At 60.5% G+C, this 14,927-nt stretch overlaps 1 protein-coding gene across 1 annotated transcript in view; it reads left to right on the top strand.

Moving 5' to 3' along the window:
* The window catches only part of ADAMTSL4 (ADAMTS like 4), a 72,489-nt gene extending 58,796 nt beyond the window's left edge, over positions 1–13,693 (top strand). The window contains 12 exon segments of the mRNA XM_005293802.5: positions 267–403; positions 1,661–1,865; positions 3,755–3,933; positions 4,227–4,332; positions 4,564–4,797; positions 6,255–6,384; positions 6,789–6,993; positions 7,332–7,505; positions 8,399–8,572; positions 10,281–10,460; positions 11,189–11,333; positions 11,890–13,693. Of these exon segments, the coding sequence (XP_005293859.3) occupies positions 267–403; positions 1,661–1,865; positions 3,755–3,933; positions 4,227–4,332; positions 4,564–4,797; positions 6,255–6,384; positions 6,789–6,993; positions 7,332–7,505; positions 8,399–8,572; positions 10,281–10,460; positions 11,189–11,333; positions 11,890–12,029 (2,009 nt within the window). The 3' untranslated portion in view covers positions 12,030–13,693.
* The last annotated feature ends 1,234 nt before the right edge of the window (positions 13,694–14,927 follow it).

The following is a 14,927-nucleotide window of genomic DNA, read 5'->3' as shown; positions in this document are numbered from 1 at the left end:
CCCACCCTTTAGCTGTGCCCTGGGAAAGCCCCATTTTAGGGATGAGCGGGCGCTGGGCTGGTGCCAGGACGCCTGGGGTCTGTTTCCACGGGACGATGGCAGGGAAAGGGGGCGATGATCCGGTCTGGGAGCTTGCCGGGCTCCCGCTGGGGCTGCCCGGCGCACGGTGCCCCCTGCTCTCGGTCGGGGCTCAAGGTGCTGCCGTCGCCCTTCCGGGGATTTTCCCTGGCAGGGCCACCCTGAGCCCCGGCTCCGTGTGGTTGCAGTGCGGGGCTCCCAGCGCTGCGAGCTGAACTGCCGCCCGGTGGGGTACCGGTTCTACGTGCGGCACACGGAGAAGGTGCAGGACGGCACGCCGTGCGAGGCCGCCTCCCTCGACATCTGCGTGGCTGGAGAGTGCTTGGTAAGTGAGGTGGGGGTGGGGGCGTGTACATGCGGGGTGGAGCTCTGTGCCCCGGGACCCCCTCCCCCCAGGACCCACTGCTCTAGGCCATGTCTGTGGCTGGAGTTCAAGGGAGAGGGGAACAGGGTAGATCTGGCCTGGAGTGGGGCATGGGGACGTCTGTGGGTCTGAGCAGCAGGCCGGGACCCCGGACCCCTGGGTTCTCTTCCCGGCTCAGCCACTGACAGACTCAGTGACGTTAGGAGAGTGGTGCCCGTGTTCCGTGCCTCAGTTTCCCCCTTGGTGCAAAAGGAGGGAGCCCCCAGGGGAAGGACGCTGGGGGTGGGGAAGCCCGGAGCCCGGCCCCACCCAGCAGCCCTCACCCACCGGCTCAGCTCCATCTCCCCTTCCCCCCACCCCCTGCCCCTCGCTGGTGGTCTGTCCATTCTCCCAGCCCCTCTCCGCCATGACCTTGAGCACTGACGGCATGGGTGTGTGTGGGGGTAATTTATACTCTGCGTTTAACCCCCGAGTTTAACATCTGGCCTAGCTCAGGTCCCCCTCCCTGCCTTGCTCAGGTGGACACCCCCATACCCCCAAAACTGCCCCCAGGAGCAGCGGCACCTCTTGGCAGAGCAGGGGTGCTCCCCTGGCTGCAGTCGGGGAGCCGCCCGTGCTCTGGGGTCCCTCGAGGGAACAGGACAGAAACGGGGGGAGTGCTGCAGAGGGGCCTGTGTTGGGGAAGGGTCATGGGGCCAGCCGAGGCATCAGCGTGTGAAGGACGGGGCCGATGTGGTCACATATCTCTGGGCTTATGGAGTCCGGCTGGGGCCTGGGTGAGAATGGGGGCGGGCCCCTGATTTAAGGCAGGCCCTGGTTAGTTTCTCAGGGGCTCACCTGGGAACCCGCCTTTGCGCCGTCACCCCCTCCCCCCATAACAGGCTGCTCCAGGGCCTATTCGGAGAGGTGGAGGGATCCCCCCAGGCCAGGGGGTCGGGCGGTGAGTGTGTCGGGTCTCAGCCCAGCTCCTAGTGCGATGTGTGTTTGCTGCTCCCTCTCCAGGCTGCCTTCCAGCCAGGCCAAGCTTCGGCCAGGGAGGGGAGGCCAGTCAGAACATGGCCAGGGCAGTGGGGTGCCCGTTCTGCACAGGGATCATGGGCACGGCAGGGGAGCCGGGGGGCTGGCAGGGGTGGATCTAGGTGGTGGGGAGGAGCCCTCACTGTGGCCCTGTCCCATCCGAGTCCACATGCCTGTTTCTCCCTGGCCTTCGCTCCGCAGAGCCCCGGCTGCGACGGGGTCCTGGGGTCCAACCGGACGCTGGACAGCTGCGGGGTGTGCGGGGGCGACCACTCCACCTGCAAGCTGGTGGTGGGCAACTTCAGTGACTCCAACGTGCCCATCGGCTACCACAAAATCCTCGAGATCCCCCAGGGCGCCACCAGGATCAACGTGACTGAGATGACCCGGAGCCCCAACTACCTGGGTAAGGGCTGGGGCAGGCCGGGGTGGGGTGGGATGGGATGGGGAGGACGGGGCTCGTCACACCAAGGGACTCTTGCATTGGGACTTGTGCAAGCTCACATGCACACACGTGCGCTATACACACACACCGGACTCACACATCTTGCATACCCACACCTTGCACGCTACACACACAAACACGTGTGTGCCTTATATGTGTGCACAGCTGTTGCTCACACATTTTGCACAAGCATGTGGCTTCCATATTGCCTGCACACTTCACACACAGGCATCACAAGCACATGCCTTGCACCTGGCTTGCCTACCTTGCCCACTCGCATGGGTCTCATGTATGCACACCTGGCACGCACGTTTTGCATGCTCGCTCCTTGCACATGCCCAGCTCACATGCGCTGCCCACACACCTTGCACGAGCACACTGTGCACAGATGCATTGCACGCATGTGCCTAATACACGTACACCTGGCATGTACCTCTCCTGCATCACCTGTGCACTTTGCACACACCTTGGGCACGTGCTGCACATGCAAACCTTGTGTACACACACTATATCTTCATGCAGGCACACCTCATATAGACGTCACACACCCGGACACCTCACACTCAGTTTGCACGCTCACCTAGCTGAGTTAAGGGCAGGCAGCTCTCCTGCTCCAGGGTCTCGGCTGATTGCCTGCATGGTCAGGAAGGTGTTTGGTAAAATCCCTTCTGTGCAGCTCTGTGCTCTAGGCAGGTGTGTATTCTCTGACGCACCAGGTGTTGGCACCGACGAGGGGCATGATCCACGGGGCAAGGAGCTGATGTGATGGGATAGCCCAGCGCTCCCAGGGGAGTTTGGGTCCAGATTGGCACTTTGCAGCTCAGGCCATTTTCTAATGGGATCTGGGACAGCCAGTGTCATGCACCTACACTTCTATGCACAGAGATGTGCACACATATACACAGGTACACAGATATGTGCACATATGTGCACCTACATATGCACACTTTCATAGATACACCCACGTGCAGGCCATGCGCACACACACACAGACACACGGGTAACCTGAAACACACACGGACACAGACACTTCCATGTGGGCACATAGACACACACATTCATAGACCCACACACGTGTCCTGTACAGTGACACACAGAGATGTGTACACAGACATACACATGTGTATACTGACACACAGAGACATATACACACACCTGTACACTGACACACACAGACATACACACATTCCCCTGTATACTGACACACACAGACATGCACATACTCCCCTGTATACTGACACACACAGACATGCACACAGACACACACCCCTGTACACTGACACACACAGACGTATACACACACCTGTACACTCACACACACACACACCCCTGTACACTGACACACACACACCCCTGTACACTGATACACACAGATACACCCACACACATACACTGACACACATACACACACACACCCGTACACTGACACCCACACCTGCATACTGACACACACAGACATGTACACTGACACACACCTGTACACTGACACACACAGACATGCACGCAGATCTATACAGGCACACGTGTACACTGACACAGAGACATGCATGCAAAATCTACACGGACATTTGCACACAGACACAACATGGACACACGTGCACACACACACTCCGAGTGCACCTTTCACTAGCTGCCCTTATACCACGCAAGCCGCCCAGGCTCCCCCTTCTTGCCAGGCTGTGCTGTGACCACAGCCCCCCAAGGTGGCAGCTCTCCCTGTGCCCCAGGGCATGGGCTCCAGGGCCGCAGTCCATGCAGAGCACGGCGGGGTCCCGAGTGAGCACGGGGGAAGTCCCAGAGTCACCCACAGGCTCAGGACGCTCACGTCGCCCCCCCTCTGTGCGCTGCAGCCTTGAGGAGCCGCTCTGGGAAGTCGATCATCAATGGGAACTGGGCAGTGGATCCCCCCGGGCGCTACGAGGCAGGCGGCACCGTCTTCGTCTACACCCGGCCGGGCCACGAGGAGCCCCGCGCGGGGGGAGAGTCACTGACAGCCGAGGGGCCCACCACAGAACCCATTGATGTGTATGTGAGTACAGAGGGGGCCTGGCTCGTGGGGGATGGAGAATGGGAGAGCAGGGAGGGATTCTGGTCCTGAGGGCAGTGGGGAGCAGTCTAGGGTCGGGGGGGTTCCTAAGCCCTGGGTGGGAGGGATCCCAGGGAAGGGGGCTGGCAGAGGAGCCGCCGGTTGACTCCACGCATGGCAGGCTGTGGCAGACGAGACTTGGAGGCCAGCTGGGTAGCCTGTTAAATGGCGGGTGTCCCCCGCCCCCCACCCCCTCCAGGCGCCCTGCTCAAGCCGCTCTCTGTCGTCTCCCCCAGATGATCTTCCAGCAGGACAACCCCGGCGTCGCCTACCGCTTCTTCCTGGCGGGGGCCAGACCAGACAGCCCCGCCCATGACCCTCCCGGCCGCCGGCAGGACGTCAGTAAGGAACTTCCTATCACCTTCAGAGGGGCCCTTCCCCCCATCACCTGCGGGGAGCCCTTCCCCCATCATTCCCTGGGGGCCCTTCCCCCCCATCACCTCCTGGAGGCCTCCCCCCATCACCTCCCAGGTGGCCTTCACATCCCTAACACCCCCCGAGGGGCCCACCTCCCCCCGGAGGCCCTTCCCCCCATATCACCCATCGAAGGCGCCCTTCTGCTCTCTCCTCCAGGTGCCCTGACCATGTTGTCACCAAGCGACCAGCTGGTGCCGCCCACCTCTTACAATCACCCCATGGGGACCCGGCACCGGGCGCCGGCACCGGCCAGCCAGTCAGGCAGGACCCCCGGGACACTGCAGCGCAACGTCCGCGTCCCACCACTGTCGCCCCCACCCTGGCACCAGCCGCACGACGTCTATTGGAAACGGGTGGGGAGCACAGACTGCTCCGCCTCCTGCGGGAAAGGTGAGCGGCCCCCGCAGCCTGTCCCCTCCTCCGCCCTGTCCCCCTGTGACCCAGCCCCCGATCCCCATCCTTCACCTCCTTCGCCTCGTCCTCCTGATTCCTGTCCCCTCCTCCGCCCTGTCCCCCTGTGACCCAGCCCCCGATCCCCATCCTTCACCTCCTTCGCCTCATCCTCCTGATTCCTGTCCCCTCCTCCGCCCTGTCCCCCTGTGACCCAGCCCCCGATCCCCATCCTTCACCTCCTTCGCCTCATCCTCCTGATTCCTGTCCCCTCCTACGCCCATCCCCCCATGACCCACCCCTACCCCCATCCTCCCACTACCTGTCCCCCCGCAACCTGTCCCCTCCTCCGCCCTGTCCCCCTGTGACCCAGCCCCCGATCCCCATCCTTCACCTCCTTCGCCTCGTCCTCCTGATTCCTGTCCCCTCCTACGCCCATCCCCCCATGACCCACCCCTACCCCCATCCTCCCACTACCTGTCCCCCCGCAACCTGTCCCCTCCTCCGCCCTGTCCTCCTGTGACCCAGCCCCCGATCCCCATCCTTCACCTCCTTCGCCTCGTCCTCCTGATTCCTGTCCCCTCCTACACCCATCCCCCCATGACCCACCCCTACCCCCATCCTCCCACTACCTGTCCCCCCGCAGCCTGTCCCCTCCTCCGCCCTGTCCCCCTGTGACCCAGCCCCCGATCCCCATCCTTCACCTCCTTCGCCTCATCCTCCTGATTCCTGTCCCCTCCTACACCCATCCCCCCATGACCCACCCCTACCCCCATCCTCCCACTACCTGTCCCCCCGCAACCTGTCCCCTCCTCCGCCCTGTCCCCCTGTGACCCAGCCCCCGATCCCCATCCTTCACCTCCTTCGCCTCGTCCTCCTGATTCCTGTCCCCTCCTCCGCCCTGTCCCCCTGTGACCCAGCCCCCGATCCCCATCCTTCACCTCCTTCGCCTCATCCTCCTGATTCCTGTCCCCTTCTACACCCATCCCCCCATGACCCACCCCTACCCCCATCCTCCCACTACCTGTCCCCCCGCAACCTGTCCCCTCCTCCGCCCTGTCCCCCTGTGACCCAGCCCCCGATCCCCATCCTTCACCTCCTTCGCCTCGTCCTCCTGATTCCTGTCCCCTCCTACGCCCATCCCCCCATGACCCACCCCTACCCCCATCCTCCCACTACCTGTCCCCCCGCAACCTGTCCCCTCCTCCTCCCCATCCCCCCATGCCCCATCCCCTCCTTTGCCCCATCCCCCATAACCCATTCCCCGATCCCTATCCCCCCACTGCCCTTCCCCCCACTCCTTGTCCCCCTGCTCCCCAACCGCATTGCCCCATTCCTCCCTGATGCTCCTTCCCCGTGTCTACAACCCCCAGGTTATTGGGGTCCCCCCAGCCGTGTCTATGACCTCTGTGTTATATGGGACCCCCTTTCTCTCTCCCCCGCCCGTGTCTCTGCAGGGCTCTGGCAGCCCGTGTTCCGCTGCGCCGCCCGCCACTCCCAGGAGGAGGTTGGGGAGGAGCAATGCGCCGATGCCCCGAAACCGCCCGCACCGGACGAAGCTTGCAACACCCAGCCCTGCCCGGCCTAGTGAGTGTCTGCGTCCCCCTGCCCCCGGCCTGGCCAGCGCCCTCCGCGGGGAGCCAAGGACACAGGGCCCTGGGGAGGAGGGCAGGTCCAGGGCTGTAGTGAGAGTGGGACCCCCGCCCCAGTCCCCCCCCCAGGCTGTAGTGAGTGCGGGTTTCCCACCCCCCGGGCTGTAGTGAGGGAGGGAACCCCCCAGGCTGTAGTGTGTGCGGGTTCCCTCCCCCCCAGGCTGTAGTGAGTGCGGGTTCCCCCTCCCCCAGGCTGTAGTGAGTGCGGGTCCCCCGCCCCAGGACTGTGGTTCATGCGGGCACCCCCAGGTGCGAGTGCCCACGGCCTCAGGGCAGGGCCTGGAGCCTGGCAGGCCCCGGTGCCCAGCCCGGGCTGACCCTGACTCTCCCCGGCCGCAGCTGGGACGTGGGCGAGTGGTCGGCCTGTAGCAAGTCCTGCGGGCCGGGCACCCAGCACCGCCAGGTCCTGTGCCGTCAGACCTACGCCAACCGCAGCACCATGGTGCACCCGCAGCACTGCGGCCAGCTGGACAAGCCCAGCCCCACGCAGCCCTGCCAGCTCCGCGTCTGCAGCCACTGGGAGGTGCGCACCAACTGGAGTGCGGTAAGGACGGGCCAGGGCTCAGGGCTAGCGCCGGGAGCTGGGCATGGGGGGGGGAGGTGGATCCCTGGGTGGGGCTCGAAGGGGGGGCTGGAGGGGCCAAGGGTCTGATCTGGGGTGGGAGGGGGCACATGGGGTAGATGGGCCCATGTGTCTGATCTGCGGTTCCTGGGGGGTGGTGCTGTAAAGGGAGGGATGCCTGGGGGGGGGGTGCCATGAAGGAGGAGAACCCCTGGGGGGCAGGACTTGGGGGGGTTCCCTCCCATCCCATACAGGGCGAGGTTGTCGTAGTGACACCAGTCTCCATGGTGACACCATCTCCCGCTCCCCCCTCCCCCCAGTGCTCGGTTCTGTGCGGCCTGGGCCACCGGACCCGCCACATCCGCTGCATCAGTAACCATGGCGACCTACTGAGCGACGGCGAGTGCAACGGTAGCCACCGGCCCCCGGCCAACGAGGCCTGCGACATGGGGCCCTGCGTGCGCAGCTGGTTCCACAGCGACTGGAGCAACACGGTCGGTGATAACCACCCCCGGCTCCACCGGTGCCCCTCAATCCCGACCCGCAGCCCCTGCTAGCCCAGCCCTGCCCCCCAGCTCCGCCGCTGACCCACACTCCTGACCCACAGCCCCTGCTAGCCCAGACCTGGGCTCCTGGGGCAGGGACAGCCCAATCATGCCAGACTTTGCAGTGACCTTGCAAAGCTGAAGCCCTTCCACTAGGAACAAGGGCGAGGCCCAGCAAACTCGTTTCTCATGTGACCTGAGACCAGGGCCGGCGCAACCCATTAGGCGAACTAGGCGGTCGCCTAGGGCGCTACAATTTGGGGGGCGGCGACTGCGGTGGTATTTCGGCGGCGGGACCTTCCGCCGCCTAGGGTGGCAGAAAAGCTGGCGGCGCTCCTTAGAACCCAGGTCTCTGCAGAAACAAGGCTGGTGCCATGGTGACCCTCCTCCCACCCCCCAGCCCGGCCCGGATAAGTTCAGGGGGTTCCCCGTAGGAGAAAAGCTCCCTGCCCCAGGGCTGGGGCTGCTGCACCCCTGGGGTCGGGAGCCAGGAGGGGCGAGGTGCAGACCCTGGACTGTGGCTCCCTGCCTGGAGAAGCCCGGCTACGGCTTCCCTGCAATGCTGGGCAGTGCTGCCCTCTAGCCTCCCAAGGAAGGAGCACAGCTGGGAGGCTCTGCAGAAGGATGGATGAGAAACACTCACACACACCCCGCCGCCCCTGCAGGTCCCAGGGAGCCATGGGGCCAGTGCGGGGTGGATCCCTGTGTAATGAGCCAGGGTGCGAGGGTCTGAGCCAGGCTAGATAGCCCCAGGCCACAGGAGTCCTGAGCGGGGAGGTGCCCGTCTCTCAGCCCCTGGCCAGGTTCCCTGATGGCGTCTCTCTCTCTCCCGTCGGCCCCAGTGCTCGGTGGAGTGCGGGACGGGGATCCAGCGCCGCTCGGTGGTCTGTCTGTCCAGCTACGCCAACGGGCAGGTGGAGGAGACCTGCGCGGGCACCAAGCCGGCCGACATGCGGGCCTGCAACAGCGGGCCCTGCCACCGCACCGTGAAGTGGTACACGGGACCCTGGAGCCAGGTGAGGAGGGGTGCGGGCGCTGGGCCGGGTTGGGTGGGAAAGCACCCTGCTCTCGGGGCCAGGCCTGGGGATGCTTTCTCTACAGCCTCCTGGGATGGTTTGCACTCAGCACAGGGTATGTGTGCTGCACACGCGTGTGCCAGGTAGAGCAATCAGTGCTCTGTGTGTGCGCACACACGGGCCCATACATAACAATCAGTGCTCTGTGTGTGCGTGTGTGTGCAAGGGTGTGCATAGGTGTTGATGTGTGTGTGTGCCCATGCGTAACCATCAGTGGTATGTGTGTGACACATACCCAGCGTACAGTCCAGCCTAGCGAGTAAGTGTGTCACCCCTGCCCTCTAACTTGGGTGCCCTTTACACTGCTTGGCGTCTATAGCCTCCAATCTGGACTGCTCCCAAACAGTCTCCAGCATGCAAGTCACTCCCAGCGACGGCCGCAGCCAGCACACACCTTGGCCCTCAGCAGCCTGGGTTATACTGCAGGGTGACCCCAACACTCCCCTCATCCTAGATTCCCCCCCCAGAAATGTACATCCTGTCCTGCCCGGCCCTCTGCTGAACAATACAAGCGAATAAAAAGTCCCTCCGTTTATTAATGAAGTGACATGCACACATCTCGTTCCCCCAAATGGAGTTTCCCAGACACTGCAATTCTGACACGCTGGATTAGATAAACCAATAAAACAAGTTTATTAACTGCCAGGAGAGAGATTTTAAGTGAGTACAAGTCATGAGGCATAACCGTCAGAAATGGCTACAAGACAAGTAAAGAGAAAACGCTGCTGGTGCCTAACTTAACAACCTCTGTTCAATTCGAGGCAAGGTTTACTCACCATGTGCTCTCTGCCGTCTTACTGAACAAGCTTCTTAGACCAGGACCCCTTCCCCAGTTCAGTGGCTGCTTCCTTTGTCCCTCTGGTGCAGAGAATCAATGGGCAGAGAGAGAGGAGGGGAGCCTTGGGGTGTCTATCCCCCTTTTTACAGCATCTCCCCTCCTCTTGGAAACCATTTCCAGCTGAGATTCTGGCGACAGAGAGTCTGTGTGGAAGGATGTTCCCTGCTGCTTTTCCTCACCTGTCTGGGGTTTCTGTGTCTACCCGTCCTGCTTGATGACTCTGTTTGCTGCTTAAATGCCAATTAAGCAGAGCCCACTTTCCTTTGTTTGAGACAGGCCTCTTTGCCGGGCTCCCTTTGGACCATATGTTAAGATCCCCTTGCAGATGGAATCTTATCGCTTCACAATGTGGCCACCCGTATTTTATCAGGGCAGTATTGATCAGCAGACGGTGACTTTTCCGATGATACTTCCCAAGGCATAACTCGGTACCCAGATTGTTACAGTAGCGTGCAGGGTGTGGTCACGGGGACATTCTGTCAAGGGTTTTTAGCTACCCTGGTCTCGCCAACCCCAGTTCTGCCCTCCTGGAGGCCGAGGTCTCTCGCAGACCCCGCAGGGACACACCGCAGTTCCGGGAAGCACAGGGAGCAGAAGCCGCTTTGCCAGTGACCAGAGACAGAGAGAACAGCCTCTCCCATGACCAGCCAGCCTGGTCCTGCTAGGACATGCCCTAATGACGAGGGTGGGACGTGGGTGCTGGGTGGGTAGCGTGTGGGTTTTCCCTCAGTGCTGGGTGGGTGACATGCAGGAGCCCTGTTCTGAGCGCCCCTGGCGGACTGAGCCCCCTTCCCTTCCCTGCCCCCCTAGTGCTCGGCGGACTGTGGCACCGGCACCCAGCGGCGGGACGTGATCTGTGTCAGCAAGTTTGGCTCGGAGTTCAATGTGACGGAGGCATCGGAGTGCGCCCCCCTGGAGAAGCCGCCCTCCCTGCAGCCCTGCACCGGCAGTGCCTGTGACGCTCGCTGGTTCTCCACCTCCTGGAGCGCGGTGAGAACCTGCGTGTCCCCCAGACTGGCCAGGCCCCTCCCCGCGCAGACCTGAGCTCCTGGGTTCCCACGGAAGTGAACTCAGATCCTCCCATCCCCCAACCCAGGCCCCTGCCAGCTGAGCCTAGGGAGACTCCCCTTCAGATGGGAGCTGTATAGGGGCTATGACATGCAGCCGAATCATTCCAATCCCATCCACTAGAGGACAGTGCAGTACACGCCGTGTGGCCATGCCAATCTGATTGCCCATTTTTCCAGGCCCTGGAGGTTTGGCTTGGTATAATGAGTGGCTATTCATTTGCCAAATACTTGAGGCAGCATCTCCTGCAGGGCAGTTGGGGAAAAGCGGGGGCTCAGCTTCACTCACTGCGTGAGCTCTAGGCTGCCCCCAGCCTCAGGAAGATAAACACAGCATGACATAAAATATCCCAGCATAAAACCTAGTGCCCTGGCCAAGTCGGGTTGTCCCCCCCACCCACCCCAACAGGACCCAGCTTCACTTTCTGTCTTAAACTGCTGCACCCTAACCATTTCAGCACTGAGTGATCCCTGTGCAGCGTTGCTGAGTGGCTGTTGCCAGCTGACATGCTCTGCACCAGAGGTGGCTGCATCTCTGTGCTGGGTGGGGAGGCCGATTCCCCTACACAAAATCTGCAGAGCACCGCAGGGGTCCTTCGGGTTCGGGGGGGATGTTGGTTACTCTCCTAACCCCCTCTCTGCCCCCCACAGTGTTCCAAGTCGTGTGTGGGGGGAGTCCAGGTGCGGGAGGTGCAGTGCCTGACCCAGAACAAAACCTTCAGCAATCTTTGCCCGTTGGACCTCAGGCCCATCAAGAAACGCTCCTGCAATACCCAGCCCTGCACCCCCGATCTCGGTAAGCGATGCCAACTGCCCCGTGGCCTGCTCAGCCACCCCCTTTTCCTCCCCACTTTACCAAGCAGACAGCAGTCAAAGGGAGCCCAGGGCAGGGGGGAGAGGCTAATAGGGGAGGCGGTGCAGACCCAGGGACCAGGATCTGGTGCTCGATGGGAAGTGATGCAGACTGATATGGAGGGGATGGACTCCCTGAGCGAGGGGCGCCCCTCCTAGGCTTCATGCCAGGGGGTATGAGCACAGGACTGGCAACTAGGACTCCTGGGTTCTATTCTCAGCGCAGGGAAGGTGTGCAGCAGGCTAGTGATGAGAGCCAGGACTCATGGGTTCTATTCTCAGCTCCGTCACTTTGCCTCTCTGTGCCTCAGTTTCCCCTTCTATACAGTGGATGATACTTCCTGCCCCGCCCCCCATCTTGGTAAAACCCCTTTGAGAGCGACGGCTGCTCCGGGCGGTGATGGTGGATTGGAAGCCCGCCGGGGGTGTGGGACCAAACGGGCCTTCCCTGCAGTGTTATCCGCACCCCCAGCTCCTCACCGCTCCCCTCCTCTTTCCAGACGAGAACTGCAGGGACAAGTACCAAAACTGCCCCGTGGTGGTGCAGGCCCGGCTCTGCGTCTATTCGTACTACAAGCTGGTGTGCTGCGCCTCCTGCACACGGGCCGTGGAGCGGAGCAAGGACATGCAGAGCCGGTAGCGGCGCCGGCCGGCCAGAGACGGGGGCTGGGCTCTCGCACGCTCATCGTGGGGATGGGTGTGTTTCTAGGGGAGGACTCGGACGGACCTTGGCTGTGAAACCAATGCCCGGCCCCCACGGACGCTCCTGGGACCCAGCTACTCGTCCCCCCCGAGGTGACCCAGCAGCATGTGGGGAGGGGACAACCAGACTCTGCCCGCAGGGACGAGGAATGAGCGGCCGGGACGGCTTTGAACGAGGATCACGGCCAGGCCGCATGCGTGGCTCGTCCCAGGGCCTGTCGCTGGAGAGGCCAGTTCCTCTCGCAGATCTAGGGCCTGATCCTGGGTGGGGCTGAGTGCCAGGAGTTTGTCCCCGCTCACTCCAGCAGGGGCAGTCCTGCCCAGGATCAGGGCCCTTGTGTGTTACTGACCAATTCTGCGTACGGGCCCAGTGATGACGGGAAGGGGCGATGCTGACTGCTCCCTGGGACCGTGATGCTGTATGACCCCGCCCCCGGCCCGGCTGCCCCCTCAACACATGGCCCCACAGCTGAGCCCGGAAAGCCTGCCACCCTTCCGGCCCCCCCAGCTACCGGAAGGAATTGGTGCTTCCCGCTGTTGAAACACGACTCCCGTCGCTTCCGCGGAGCCTGACCCTCGCACGACCTGTGTCCCACGGAGCTGCGAAGCCCAGCGCCGGCTGGCCTCCTCGTACCGGTGCGAAGAGACCCATGTGCTCCGTGTCCCACCCCAGAGCCTGGCCTGGGCCTCACGTCTGAGCCTCCGAGCCCCTTCTTTGGGCATAGAAGTGACACAACTCGGAGTTTGGGGGTGGCTTTCAGCCCAACTCCTGGCAGACAAAAGTCACCGCCCGGATTACCACCTGGCCAAGGACCGAACGGGCAGCAGGAACCTGAACTCCCCTCTGACCCCTAGGGGGCGCCCCTGCATTGGGGAACTTGACCTGCACACCCAGCCTAGCAGCTTCTACCGGTGCTGACATGACCCCCGAATGCGGGTCAAGCTTGCGTGAGTCCCCTCCAGTTGTTTCCCCATCAACTTCCTTCCCTGTCCCTGCTTTGTCTGGGGAACATACAAAGCAAACCTCCTCCTCTGTAGAGCACACGCCCCCCAGGCCACAGGGATGTCTGCGTGGGCAGGCTGGCTGGCTGTTTTGGGGATAGCATCTCTCCGTCATGTCTTTCTGCTTCTCTTGAGACCAACAAGATTCTTGCTGTTAACTTCATGGGCTATAGATCAGCCCCTAGATTTCCCATCACTTTTAATGTCCACACGTAATCCCCACCTCGAGCTATGCACAGGATTTGAACCTGTGATCTTCAGGAGAGAAAAAGAGAAACACATGCCGCTACCAGTTAAGCTAAAGCATCACCTCTTTTAGGTACTGTCTGTAGTAGACCTTTAACCTCTTGTGGACCAGCCACCAGCCAACAACATGGACACACCATGCTAGAGCGTTGAGGGCCACATTTGATGAGGCTGGGTAGCAAACCCCTGACAAATAAAGGCATTATATTAAAGACATTTTATAGAAAATTTTTACTGCAAAGCCATTCAGAGTGTCCAGATTATATAAATATATAACTATATATTATAAAGATTGTATCTGGGTTTTTTTGTGCAAATCTAATTTATTTTTTATTAAAGATGAGCTGATGTTTCCCTGTGGGCTTATATTTTTCCCCCCTTTTAAGAAATATGTTACTTTTGCCAATTTGAAGACCATTAAAAAAAAGTATTCAGTATTAGTTACCTGGCTGAGGGTTGGTTGGTGCAGAGGAATCTTGGGGGGCGGGATTGGGGCTGTGTAAAGAATAATAATGTTTTATTATTGTATTACAATAGGATCTAGAGTCCTCAACTGAGTTTGGGGCCCTGTTGTGCCAGGCATTGCATAGGCTGAGTGAGAGACAGGCCCCTAAACAGTTACCATCTAAAGCCCTGAGTCAGCACAGCTCTTACTCACATGCTAGAATTTAAGGGCGTATTCGTGTGTGTTGCGGAATTGGGGCCTTCTCTGCGCTTTGCTTGGCTGGGACGGTGGCAGGAGCCTGGTGAATCTCTGTCCAACCTGGCTACAACATCATTGCAGACAACGATGATTGAGACACAACTGAATTTTGCGTCTGAAATGGCAACTCCCCAACACGAAGAAAAAGGAAGCAAAACTTAACAGCGACGGCGACTTCCTGAGCAATGGAGGAAACAAAACGTCCTCAGATGACTCACTCTCCACAACCCTCTAACCCTGACATACATCCCCAAATACACTGACCAGCTGTGCAAAAGGACTTCCGAAAAATTGAGGAACCTTCACCAGGAGCTCACATACTCCAGAAGGGACCCCACCCTCAAACAAGAAATCAGCATATGGTCCCACACATGGGAAGGAAAAAATCAGGAATCCTACCTGGAGACCATGCGAGAAACCCAAAACAACTATCAACTCCCTCTAATGCCAGCCATCCAACACAAAACGAAAAGGTGGAACCAACTACAAGAACTCCACAACCCTCAGAACACCGCCTCCGAGAGAAACCAGGGCACCAGGACCCGCATGGACACTACATGACACCCCAACATCATCCATCTATGAAGACCACCCGTATCCAGAGCTGAATTGTCTCTACTCTACAAGGGATTGAACTTTGCCCCACCACAAAATCTGGTATTGTACTAACGTGGAGAACTAGAAGAATTATTTCACTGACTTCACTTCAAAGAATTTCACAACAATAGCAACACCGCCCACAACTATCACGTCCCCACGGACAGACATAAGGGAGAATCATATGACCCCACAATAGCCGAAATCACGCCATGATCATTACACTGATTGCATCAGGAAAAAAATTGAAATCCTTAGTAAAACATCACATCCACCCCAATCTCTCTA

This window comes from Chrysemys picta, chromosome 20 (genome assembly GCF_011386835.1).
Source record: "Chrysemys picta bellii isolate R12L10 chromosome 20, ASM1138683v2, whole genome shotgun sequence".
Lineage (NCBI taxonomy): Eukaryota > Metazoa > Chordata > Testudines > Emydidae > Chrysemys > Chrysemys picta.
The sequence above is the reverse complement of the archived record's forward strand: the minus strand, read 5'-3'. Positions and strand labels throughout refer to the sequence as shown.